A 13,935-nucleotide genomic window follows, 5' to 3' on the forward strand; every position below is an offset into this window, starting at 1 on the left:
CATCATAGCGGTTACTTTTATTATTAGAAGAAAGTGGCATCTATCTGAAAATGAAGCCGCAACTGAGTACAGTTCTGTAGTTTGCTATTAGCGGGTGAGTCAAAGTTTTGATTTAATCCGACCCATGGTCTAATCAAATTGATCTTTAACACCAGGCCTTAATATATCTGTAATACCACAACACATTCAGCCAATGTACTCAATAAGTAAAGCACTACAATAAAATGTAAAGGAATGAAAATACGAATTATGTAAGAAGAATTACTCTTCTGCAAAAAAAAAAATCAGTTTAAAACACACTGGTACTGTCACTGGTACTTTCCTCATGCTAAGCCTCAAACACACTAAAGAAGTTGAAAGAGCAAATGGGAAATATGAGAGCCACTGGAGTCAGTGCATTGTAGGCCTACAGTATTTTTTTTTTTTTTGCTTGTTGCTCTACCCCAGATGGCTTCTCAAAAAACTGTTACTTAAGATGCTTCCCACAAAAGGTTAGCATTACTGTATAAAAGACAGAAGTATCCATTGCTTAGGTTGCCATGAGACCATAAAGCTTCTGATAATCAGGAACCTAGAGCATATCGTTATTGTGCATTGTCTGGTTGACTATACCTAACACACTAGATGCATTCTTCACAGGGAAACAGTTCATTAAAACGTTTTAATCTAACATTCTAACTCAATACCCACATAACCATACAGTTTTCAGGGAAAGGTTGTGCATCTGTGTTTAAACGTTAAAAAAAAACTAAAAAAAAACATGCTATCAAGCTTAAAGAATTGTTGTCGAGACCTTCTTTCAAGATATTCTCTCATGTTTCAGGAATCAGTACACTTAATTGTTGCCCATTAACAGCAAGAATGACAGACATTCATGGCAAAATGTCAAAAAAAGAATTACTATTATTATTATATTAAATGTGTTCATTGTAGTTACTAGATGATTCATAATAAAAGGTGCAAATACCTTAATACATATCACTAGTATTACCAATACATAAAGAAATGGTGAAACAAATTGAAATCACTGAATTATTTATCTAAACTATAAACAATATTAGTTGAAAGCAATTTCTACAATTCTGCAATTAATAACTTAGACTAGGATTCCCCAATATGCAATGTACATTTGCCTGAGCACTATGGAGGTTGTGTTGAATTGATGCCAACCAGTGTTTCCTTGGCTTTCCACAGAACAGCAACTCTTGTACCTAAATAGATATCTGTGAGCTGACAAGTTACGGGTCAGAGATGTGGCAGTCCTATATCCAAGGCTTTAGCTCTGCTGTTAAGTTTGTGCAGTGGGCTTACAGAATTGACAACTGAAAATTGGTGAATGACCCAACAATGCAGATGTATGTTAATTTGTCTGGGTATTTTATAGGGCTTGGACTCATCAACCAAGTTGATTAAAAATTGCCACTTAAAAATTGTGAAGGTAAAACAAGAACAAATATTGTAAATTCTAAAAATGTAACCCACACACTCCCAGCCTCCAGCATAGTAAACTGGAAACAAATGATAAGCTTTGACACACAGGCAAAACAAAGAAGGAATTGGCTCGGTGGAAGAACGGTCTACAAAATTTTCAATGTAAAGGGTCACAGCAAAACAAAACAAAAGGAATGAGAAAAAAAAAAATAGATATACAACATGTTTAAAGACACTTCATTTAGTTGTTTTTTTCTTACCACATAAAAAGCACCTGCAAACACAGAGGCAACACCAAAGCGTTTTACACTACCTGGTGCACAGAACTTTCCATCCGCCCAGCAGGAACCAACCAAGGCCATATTTCCTTTGACTGACCCGGGCCCTAGGCAGGGTGTGATAATCACTCTCATCATTTTCAAAGCCTTCTTCTGACATCATCAGGGGCATCTCATCCAAGTGGGATGACTCATCTTCCACTTCATATCTGTTATCAGAATTAAATCAAGCAAATCAGACAAAACACAGACAACCCGCCACCTTCACCTCCCATAGCAAAGACCAGCACACACAACACCCACAGGAACACAGATAAATCACAGAGAGTGGATATGCTCAGGCACTGTGAGTGGCACAATAGCTACAGCTCCATTCTTATAGCAAATCTCAATCATTTGCCATAAATTAGCCTAATGATTATTTATTAATATCTTAAATATAATAAACCCAACTTTTATTCTCCCATCCTCACCATGTAGCATTTTTTTCCAAATGAACAAAATACATTTTCCTTAAAATCACAGGGAAATGCAATTATATTGATTACCTCTCTCTGAAATGCAACTCCACCAGACTCAACAAAACACATTATTCCAGAAAGAGGTTGGCTGGCTAATAGGGATAGTTTATAGGGCAACCAAAAAAAAAATGGTTAATGACATCAGTTCTCTACCTGAATACCCCCTGTGAACACAGGTATAACCAAAGTCATTACCTTTCACCTTATTTACTACTCATCAGTGACTGGTTCTGTGTTTAAATACAGCACCAAATCACTTGCAATGAGTGTTATGTCAGAACACAATGTTAGGACAGGACACTCCAAATTGGTGCTGAAGCAATGGCTGGATGCACATTGCACTTGAAAAATCAGAACTAATCCCAATGTTTTACATTTAGTCATTTAATAAAATACACTTCTGGTTATGACCAATATGAATTTGAAAGCCATTAAGGAACTTATTACTAATTAATTCTGAGCCAGGAAATGAAGAACTTCCTGATACTAATGCAGACTAAATAATACCCAGAAGGCATGTAGTTATGATGCTCAAATGCACTTTGGCTGTAGTAGATACAAATAGATTTCATACTGAAAAATATAAAGCACGCAGCCTGTGCTTCGATATAGAAAGCAAATGATAGACTCACTTATTGAGCAACAGGAAAATCAACCACTCACGGGTAATAGAGGAGATGGCTGTGATAGTGTTGGAAGATTAGATCTGAAGATAATAATGCACAATGTCTTAGACTAAAAAAAAATCATTGTTCCTGTCACAGCTTTCCACCAGTTCTCACTCACATTTTGCATGACAAATTAGCAGAATTTACTTTGTAAATCAGAATAGTATTTCTGTAGAGAATGATAGCTAAATCCGTTTTTAAAGTCTTTCTTTGCACCTATAAAAATCACCTTTGATTTGAGAAAAAAAAATACATAAAGTCTCTGTATTTGAAAATAACTGATACTGATCAAAACTAACCTCCTGGAATTCACTGTTGAAAATAACATAAGACTTCAGGGAGCAAGGAAGATAAAGGCACATCAGAATGATGATCTCTATCGATCTGCAAGACCTGGTACAGCAAGAGGCTAACATTTGTCACAGTCCTGCTAAAGCCCAATACCTGATCTTAGCCAGGTCTGATAAACTTCAAGAAAGGCTCAATTCATTTAATTGATGACATGCTCCTTCAATACATACTGCGCTGTACTTTATTGCATGCATTGATTTTTCAAAACAGCCTTTTCTCAGGACAGACTAAACAACAACAGAAAACATCTGATGTATGCTTATGTGTTCTTATCAATTTTGATAAGCATTGTGCAATGCTGTAAATCATATGATGCATTCAATATGTGGAGACTGTTTCTTTATTGAGATAAGAGCCCCCTTCCAACTTGAGAGCACCACACTGAGCACAGCAGAGACGCGCCATGCTGATTTCACACCACAAAGGATTTAAACACATACTACAGATTTGAACATATTTGAACATACTACAGTTGTTTCACTAAAGTGCCAAAAGATTTCCAGATATTTCATTGTTAATTATTTGACACTGATGGAAAAAATATGTAACAAATACTTTGATTTAGTAATTAACATCACAAAATGTTTTTGCACATGTCCTCCAGTAATTTAGCACCATAATTAACAAAGTAGGTATAGATGAAACCTAAAAGAAAAATAAACTGTAGTACGAAAACACTTAAAACTAAGATCATTCACTGAATGTTATGATTAAGATGTAAGTGTACATACATGATTAGGCTTAGGCTGTATCTTAAGGGTCTTTGAATTCCTGTGAATCAATACTAAATTATTAAAACATTTTTTATTTTATTTTTTTAAATAGCCTGCCTTGTGTTTATTAAACACTAGTGAGCTATTTCATGGGAAATGTAAACCTGTAAAAGTGTTACATAAACCTGTAAAAAACTTAAATAAAACTATTACAGTATATCATCATAAAGTTCAAAACTATGTGAGAGCAACACCTTAACATATGCCAGACCAATAAAATAAGGACGACTTAGTGGCAATTTTGATTTTGGATTAAAATATTGAAGAAGGAAAGATAAATTAAAGATTTTAATGTCACTAGTCTATTTGATAGTCTAACAAGGAATATATTAATAAAATGTTTCAGTGACAATGTCACTGCTGTTAATTTAACAAAAATTCTGCAAGGTAGTGTTATTGTAATACACAAAAGACCAGTTCAGTCCCTATAGTGTATCAAATTCCCTCTCCCACTTTGTGAGTGCCAATTATAAGAACTTCATCCAGGCTTACAGTAAAGCCCACGCTAATTTGTTCCATTAAAGTTCAAAGGTATTTTATTTCTGAAATTAGATAATTTCCAATTACATTTGCTGCTCTTTCTTCATGAAAAATGTATTGATCTAAAATTTCTACCAAGTAATTTTAGTATGAAAAACAAACAGACAAATGGTGGTTGCTCCAGGTTCTGTGAATACACTTTCTTCTGTCTCAGGACTCCCTTAGCATTCAGGGAAATACCATCCAAAATATGTTTTCATTTCTAAAGAAAGAGTTCAACCAAAAATAAATAAATAAATAAATAAATAAATATGCTGATAATACTAAAAATAAATAGCCTAAAAATGTAAATAGTAAAAAATAAAACAAATCCTTAGGAGGGCTATCTAATAAAAATTATTAGAGAAAGAAAGTGCATTACAATATTACAATTGCTGTATCTTACCCATTTCCTTCTGAACCTGATAATATATTTTTAATATGGCTGGTGTGGGGCTTTCTGGTGCATAGCTGATAGATATGTGATTAAGTACTTAATTTTAAACATTAAGACAAAGGGAAAAGGAACTAAAATATGTTGTCAAAATTCCACCAATATCAAATATCAAATGTAATGCATATAGACACACTCCAATTAGGAATGCACCTTATGATGATTATTTTGGGCACTGTACCCAATAGCAATCAATATTACCACCCCTCCCATGAGACACTGAGGGGTGAGGCACATATAATGGCTATATTTTATATAATCCTTGTGGGGCAGTAGCAGAGTTAACATAGCCCAAGCTGGCTTCTACACACGTGTATACGATCATAACCATACATCACACAATGTCATATAAAACATATTGAGGAAAAAAGAAAGCATCATACTGGATTCTCAACATCTCCGGTGTGTGTGTTATGGAACACATCTTCCCACTTGTATAATTAGTTCTTGCAAATAAGAAGGTTGGTTTGCAATGTTAAAATCTCTATGTGGTGTCTTTGCACGACAACTTGGAATTGCACAGTGATTAGATTATGGCCCAACCCTCTGCTATTCACAGGGTTCATACAGGTTTATATGTCAAGGACAGAACCCAGATTCTCAAGGAGTAACATAATAGAGATGCCTTTAAAATAAGCACAGTAAAAGAATAAGACTAAATAACTGTACTACAAGCAAGCTGTCTTTCCATTAATAATTCATTGCAATTACAAGTCACAAAATGTACTGCAATCAAAACTGACAGGGTGCTAAACTAACATTGGCAAATAATTTTTTACTTTTTTCAGAATTCACTTTTAAAGTACTGCTGGTAGGTCAAAACAACTATATGTAGTTTTTATGTGTAGGTTTTAATGCTAAGTGTATAAAAAACACATCTGAACTTGACCCCTCTGTGAAAAGTCCAGCTCGCACAAAGCTGCAGCTAATTTATGTGATGTCACACCAGGATAAGCTCACCGTCTCTCAGGCTGTTTTGCTGCATTAGTGCTGATGAAAACCCATTACCAAACAATAATAATAACGCACCCAGGGGAGGTTTACCACGGTAAATAGGTATATAATATATGGTTGCATACAGGTATGTATCAACCGCGTCTCTGCATTATAACAAACAGAACGTAAATTACTACCGTAATAGTGTCTATATATGATCAATGGAAATCTTATGATTAATAATTATGAAATACATTAAAAGTATATTGTAAATATATTGTATCCATTATTATTCTAATTATACCACTGTTTGCTGTGCATGATAATTAAACACTATTATTAAATTGAGCAAAGGTGTAGGAGCTAGGTTAATTATGAGATTAATTTCTCTCATTTAAGGAGTCTGTCCAGACGTGTCCCAGGATTACAACAGTGCCCCACTGCATATTAATACAAATAAAATAAAATAAAATAAAAATGTGAATGTCATCCTGCTATCCTGTATCTGATGTGGACGAAAGTTCACACCCACAAGTCCCCGACATCAACAATTTCACACAAAACATCTGCCATTCAGAGTTCTTACACTTTTTCAACATCACAATTTCAGACTTCCATTAGATCTTTACAGACTTGTACAGATCTGTCATATTTCTGAATTGTCCTATTCAGTCTGCAGGCATTTTTGTCAATTTTCAATTATATTTGTTTGTTGAATTTGGTATATTGATGAGGTTGTTACACTGTGTTGTTGTTTTTATAGTACTGCTGCTTTTTATCAGTACTGGCTTTGGGAAGGAAACCTGAAACCTGAATTTCTCCCTCATATCCGTTCTTATATGTAACTAGATATTTGAATTAAATACATACACATTTCTCAAGATTAATACAATATAAAGACTTTCATCTCCAACCGCCTGACCCACAGTGAAGTAGGCTATACTGAATATAATATAGCCGGCAATCTGGGAATCATAATATAATTAGTAATTTAAGATTTAGAATCATGTTGATTCCTTTATGTGCATTGTTCTTACCTATATATACACACTATAAGTGTGGTTGTTGTACGGTTTTTATTTACAATCATGCTTGCTAGTCATGGAAGTTTTCAGAACGTGAGATCTCTGGTATAGGGTTTTCTTATTTTTATAGGAAAAAAAAAAAAAAAAAGACCTTTTAAAGACATCCTGAAAATGAAAATCGTTCATATTTAACACCATTCAAAGGCCTTAAAAATCAAAAAAATGAATTTAAGACTTTTTAAGGTCCCGTTGGAACCCTGTATAGCAGTGGTTCCCAAACTTTCTGGGTGGCGCCACCCCAAAAACATTTGGGTCACATCTCGCGACCCCCCCATGTCTCACATATTCATATTCATACATTCATATTTATGAAAGCCCTAATGCTTAACAAGGATGAAAACACTTTAATACTTGTTTGCATTTCACTTTTCACAATTTTATTTGGCCATTTACTTTGGAATCTCTCTGCATGAACCTATTCTTGCTGCTCACTCGAATTAATGAGATGGATGAGCCTAAAGAGACAGTAACGCCCTGTTTCCATTTCATACGATTTTACCCATTTTATATATATTTAATCTCATCCTTAATTATATACAAGCGATTGTAACATGAATATATATACATACACACACACATATACATAGATTTTATTTTAAAGCCTACTGTTGTCTCTATGTAGCTGTAATGAAGATTGACGGGAGGGTGGGATTTGTCAGTACAAACATGTCTACACACATGACACCTCTGAACTCCAAATGTTTGGCTAGGAACTTCATGGACATCTTTTCACTGTCTGCCTCAATTGCATTGATGTTGATGTTGAACTGCGCAAACTCATCTATTTTATTTTTTGTTAATGCGTTTCAAAAATATTATACCAGAGAGTCCTGGCGAGCTTGTTTCCCATGACTCGTTGACATTTTGGAGCTGTAAGTTATTCTTATGTATTTATTTTACAGTAATTATCACCTAACATGCTGTGTATTTTGGTCTGAAATTTACCAATTAGCGACTTTCACAGATGCTGCTACCCGACAATCCTCTATTCTGATTGGCCATGACTGGATATGGAATAATCCAATAAATGAGAACTGATTTACACTCTAGTGAGTGAGGACAGTAGTTTGTTTTTAATGTGTGTAAGTGTAGAAAAAGTAAATTTCACAGAGATAGGTCGATGCAAAAAAAAAAAAAAAAAAAAAAACTGATTTTCCAGTGCGATTGCAGTGGGGCAGCAATCAACGGTTGTCAGATCCCCTCGTGGATTTCGTGCATCTCTTCCACGTTTTACTCCGTTCAGCTCTCTCCCCATGGCCCCACATAAATGGTCTTGAGCGTTTGGGAACCACTGCTGTATAGGCTAATAAATGGCAGATACAGTAGCCTACACATTCACTTAAAATTAGGCCTACATAAATAAAACCCCACTAGACCTATCAATAAATAATAAGAGATACAGTGTTCAATTCAGTAAATAAAACAACCATCAATTACGGTCAAATTATCCATTTGATTTAGATAGACTCCTTCTTAAATTCTTAAACGATTCCAAAAACAGCCTTTTATTAAATCCTAGTGACCCATGGTAGTATTTTCATCTTTAATCGCACCCCTTTTTATCGATAACTTTGCCTGTAACTTGTAAGCAGACGTTGTACAGAAAGCTACCATGCCCAGAATGCATCTGCGCAGAATACACCCATTTAGCCAGTGAATGATCAGACTTTCATGTCGCACCCCATATAAATAATCCTAAGGGAGATCAGGATAAATGAGGAGGAGCTACTAAAGGGACTAGCAGAATTAAAAACAATAAATCACCTGGGCCAGATGGTATATTTCCAACAATACTTAAAGAAATTAGGGAAATTATTTATAGGCCGCTAACTCAAATATTCCAAATTACACTTGGAGGGGGACAGGGGATGTGTCAACTGACTGGAAGACAGCAAATGTCATACCAATCCACAAGAAAGGGGATAAAACTGAGCCAGGAAATTACAAACCAATCTCACCTGCATTACTTGTAAAATGTTGGGAAAAATTATTAGACAAAAAATAGAGGAGCATCTTAATGAAAAACATATTCTTGGAGATAGTCAACATGGGTGTAGATGAGGCAGAGTATGTTTTAGTAATCTATTAGAGTTCTTTGAACATGCAACTGCAGCTGTAGATCACATGAAAGCATATATGATATGATATAGTTAGATTTTCAAAAAGATTTTGAAAAGGTTCCACACCAAAGACTGAAATTGGAAGCGGTAGGCATTCAGGGTAATGTGTATAGGAAACAGAGGGTGTCAATTAGAGGAGTTGTTTCTAACTGGAGTGAGTATGTTAGTGGAGTTCCACAGGGATCAGTACTCGGGCCTTTGCTTTTTCTAATCTATATTATTGATCTGGGATAGTTAGCAAACTTGTCAAATTTTCAGATGATACCAAAATAGGTGGCTCAGCAGATAAAGTCTCGGCAGCACAGGTTATTCAAAGGGACTTGGATAATATTCAGTTGTGGGCTAACACCAGGCAGATGAAATTCAATGTGGACAAGTGCAAGGTATTACATGCAGGCAAAAAAAAATGTCCACTATAATTACACTATGGGAGGAATAGAACTAGATGAAGTAATGCATGAGAAAGATGTAGGAGTCTATACGGACTTTCTTCAAACAATGTAGGGAAGAAATACAGAAGGCAAACAGAATGTTAGGGTATATTGTCAAAAGTGTAGAATTTAGAACAATGGAAATAATGTTAAGTAATGTTCCAAATTAGTGTTCAGAGGTTGACAGCGGTCGTCCGTGGGTGACCGTGGCGCCCTTGTTCTTCAGTCGTAATTTCTATGGGGGCCACTTGGGGGGGGCAGACTCATTTCAAGGGTGGCAATAAAAAAGGCAAACAAAATGCTAGGGTATATTGTCAAAAGTGTAGAATTTAGAACAAGGGAAGTAATGTTAAGACTGTATAATGCACTAGACATCATCTGGAATACTGTGTACAGTTCTGGGCCCCACACTTCAAGAAAGATATCGCTGCTCTAGAGGCAGAGTAGAGCAACCAGACATATTCCAGGTTTGAAGGGAATGTCCTACTCAGAGAGACTGAGGGAACTGAACCTTTTCACCCTGGAACAGAGAAGACTATGTGGGGACTTGATTCAATTCTTCAAAATCATGAAAGGCATCAACCACATCAAACCCAAGGAGCTTCTCCAGATCAGCAGGTACACACTAGAAGTTGGGCTTCAAGGCATTCAAGACAGAAAACAGGAGACACTTTTTCACACAGAGAGTTGTCACAATCTGGAACAAACTACCCAGTGATGTGGTTGAAGCTGAAAATGTGGTAACATTTAAAAAATAGACTGGATAGGATCACTTAGTTATTAATGGACACCAAACGAGCACAATGTGTCGAATGGCCTCCTCTCACTTGTAAACTTTCTTATGTTCATATGAGAGATGCATTCTGGGCACGGTAGTTTCCATATTATAAGCAACGGATGGGAATGAAATTTTCATATGTAGAAAGTATAGGTACATGTTATAAACTTAAAAAACAAAACATGACATGCATAAGAAATGCTGCCATCACAGTCTGTTGAAAGACTGTTGTGATGGGACATTGAAAACGTCTATGTATGTTTGCATGTATGATTTGTTATTATTACCATTATTATTACCACTACTGCTACTACTAGTATTACTACTACAACAATGTATCCAAGGTGGCAAACAGAATTAATTTAAATGGAGTTAATAAAAACATTTTACAACTCATTGTATTAAGTTGGACTTGTTTTCAGCAAGTTCTGTTGCACACCTATTTGATTTGAGTGGTGTAGGAGTGGACAGAGACAGAGACTACTCCACTGGAACAGCCTCCCCGTGGCTGGTCGGCGACCGCCCGGCTCTATCCTCCGGATTCTCTCGACCTCTGTCGGCGGATTTTAAACCGCTCCACAAAACATGTCAACCTCGACCACATCGACTTCGACCAACTGTTGATCCCTCGACCCTTCTGTCGATATCGACCATGGAATTCCTCCCCTTGTCCATCCCATGTCAACCTAGACCAACCTTGTCGACTGCTCGACCACATCCATCGACCTTCATGCTCCATCGACCTCTCAACGAAAACACGACCTGTTCTCGATCTCTGGATGCCCGTGTCGACCTCTCGGACCTCGACATCGACAACCTCGATCGATCTTCTAATCGGTATGAAGCCAAAGGGGGCTTTCCAGCGTTATTCCAGGTGCCAGGGCAAGCTGCCCTCGGACGATGGACATGACCTATGTGTGCGCTGTCTGGGTAAGGAGTATGCCCAGAACACACAGGGGGGTGCGTACACTGCGTGGCATTTACGGAGGCCACGCGCCGTAAGAGGGCCATGAACTCCCCATCGGCCAGCCAGAGGAGATGGAGCTAGTCAATGCATATATGACTGACTTGCTGTGAGAAGGGCCAAAGGCCATAGGGAGATCTCTCACAGCTGTGGTTGCAGCCAGACGCCATCTATGCTTGACGCAGGCTAAGCTCCAGGACAAGGAAAAGTCCATCCTCCTCGATGCTCCCATCACCCCGGGTCAGACGTTTAGAGAGACAGTGGACCTCTCTATCGAACAGTCGGCAAAGCCAAAGGAAACAGCGTCCAAGTATGCTGATCTCCAACAGGCTAGACCGCAGCCACAGCAGCACCTATGGGGATCCCAGCAACCCAACAGGCCGTGGCCGAGGCAGGGGAAGCCTCAACCCAGGCCAGCAGTGGCTCACAGCCTGAACAACGCCGCAGAAGCCAGACGCAGGCAAGAGGGAGGAACAGGCTCTACAGATGGAAGGGCAAGACAGACGACCCAACAGCCCCCCGAGAAGCCACAGGATCGTCCCTGAAGGGCCACCATCACCAACCCCACCCCCCCAACAGACTGACCGAACTCGACCAATGGCAAGCCTGCCCCCAGGTTTCCTGGGTGCGAACAACGATGACCCACGGATATGCCCTCCAATTCCACTCTGCCCCCCCCCCCTTCAAGGGAGTGCTGACCACTACTGGCGGATGTCCCGAAAGGGCTCAAGCTCTCTCTCTGGAGATCGCTGTGATGCAGGAGAAACGAGCGATACGAATAGTGGCCGTCGAAGACCCTCGCGCAGGCTTCTATTTGGGGTACTTCCTGGTGCCAAAGAAGGACGGAGGCTTCAGGCCCATTCCCGATTCCAGCATGGGACTTGGAATTAGTGCTGAAAGGACTGAGCGATGCTCCCTTTGAGCCCGTCTCCACAACAGAGCTCCGCTTCCTCTTGCTCAAGGTGGCCTTCCTTGTAGCGATAACGTCAGCAAGGAGAATTTGTGAAATTCCTTGTCTGTGGATAAAGCCTGTCTGATCTTCTCGGGAAGCAACAACAGTCACTCTCAGGATGAACCCGGCCTTTCTGTCTAAGATTGTGTCGGCGTTCCATATAAACCAACCTATTGCCCTGGAGTCTTTCCATCCTCCTCCACATACCTCGGATGAGGACCGCAGACTACACGCACTTTGCCCTGTCCAGGGTTTGAGGTGCTATATGCGGAGGACTGCGCAGAGCCACTAATCTGACCAGCTGTTTGTTTGCTACGGTTCCACCACCAGAGAGAGGGTGGTTTCAAAACAGCGACTGGCGCACTAGGTGACGAACACATCTCACACTCAACGAGGGGACAAGCCACATCATGGGCTCTCTTTCACGATTCCACACTTGAAGAACTATGTAATGCTGCCATGTGGTCCGGTCCACAGACCTTCACAAGGTTCTACCGCCTCAACGTGGCAGACTGGCTACGCCCAAGCTTGGACTCCCAGGTACTTCAAACTGCTAGCTCTCAGGCGCCGTGAGGCTCTGCTATCCTTGTCATTGTGGGTTTAGGCTTAGTCAGGTGTCAGGACTCGCGACAGCTCTGGTATAGTCTTCCCATTAGGTAATGGCTGTCTGTCGATTTGAAAGGGAACGATAGGTTATTATCATAACCCCAATTCCCTGAAAAAGAAAGCTTGGATTTCTAAAGGTAGTCAGAATAATTAAAAGATTACATGGGAGTTTATTTAAAGCTTTAAACAAATATAGGTAGAAGACAGCAAAGTATGATGAAGTTTCAATTGTGCCTTTGAGATATTGCACAAAGTGTACTTTGAAGTTTTGGCAATTAGGCATTTCATAGAAAATACTAAGGTTAGGGTGGTCGATTTTTATAAAAAATATATTTAAAGCTGTTATACAGTTAAATGGTTAGATCATGCCTTAACTTCGATATATATGCAAATACCAAAAAACCTAAATTGTGACTTTACCCCTAATTAATATGACTTTTTATGTACCAAAAACATGCATCTTTACATCAAATCTGCCATCTTGGAATTTCTAAAAGTAAACATAAATAACTACCACATTTATCATAGTACAAGACCCTTGTCCAAGGTTTGGATGGGATAGTTTATACATTTTTATCAGTTTGTGTGAACTACACCCCAAAACATTGTCAAATGGTGCGAGTCTACCGTTTGGAGAGAAACAGAACCGAAACGCAGCTCTGTTCAGCCGCTACGAGTGTTCAGATTGGAATGTCGAGGCAGAGCAGAGATACTGATCCTCCTGCATTCCACTGTCAGAGCCGCCCGCCACGTCACTGTTTTACTGCACTATATAAGATTTGTAATACTAAGAAAAATATATACTGCGATTTAGAAACACCGGGGATCATTTTATGTAAGAAAATAATATATCAGAATATGTATATCCAAACTATTTAGATTATAATTGCATAAAAGTAATAGAGGAGCGGAGTTGTAACCTGGTCGGGTGTTTTTTCAGCTTCTGTGTCCCTGTGCTAATTTGGAAAACACTTGTTCTAGTTTTTTTGTATGCAAATTCAAATTATACAATTTCTATCATATTACCTAAAATTAAATGTTTAACTCATTACATATCCAGGTCATATT

The 13,935-nt window shown here is 38.4% G+C and overlaps 1 protein-coding gene across 4 annotated transcripts in view; it reads right to left on the reverse strand.

Moving 5' to 3' along the window:
• Positions 1–13,935, reverse strand: part of atp9b (ATPase phospholipid transporting 9B) — a 234,371-nt gene that overhangs the window by 204,103 nt on the left and 16,333 nt on the right. For 3 of the 4 annotated variants that reach the window (XM_066716057.1, XM_066716056.1, XM_066716055.1), the window contains exon 2: positions 1,745–1,918. The exons of the other annotated variant lie outside the window; for it this stretch is intronic. In XM_066716057.1, the coding sequence (XP_066572154.1) occupies positions 1,745–1,918 (174 nt within the window). The remainder of the gene's footprint in view (positions 1–1,744; positions 1,919–13,935) is intronic. 4 annotated transcript variants of the gene reach the window in all.

The sequence above is a fragment of the Amia ocellicauda genome, chromosome 10 (genome assembly GCF_036373705.1).
Source record: "Amia ocellicauda isolate fAmiCal2 chromosome 10, fAmiCal2.hap1, whole genome shotgun sequence".
NCBI classification, from domain to species: Eukaryota; Metazoa; Chordata; class Actinopteri; order Amiiformes; family Amiidae; genus Amia; species Amia ocellicauda.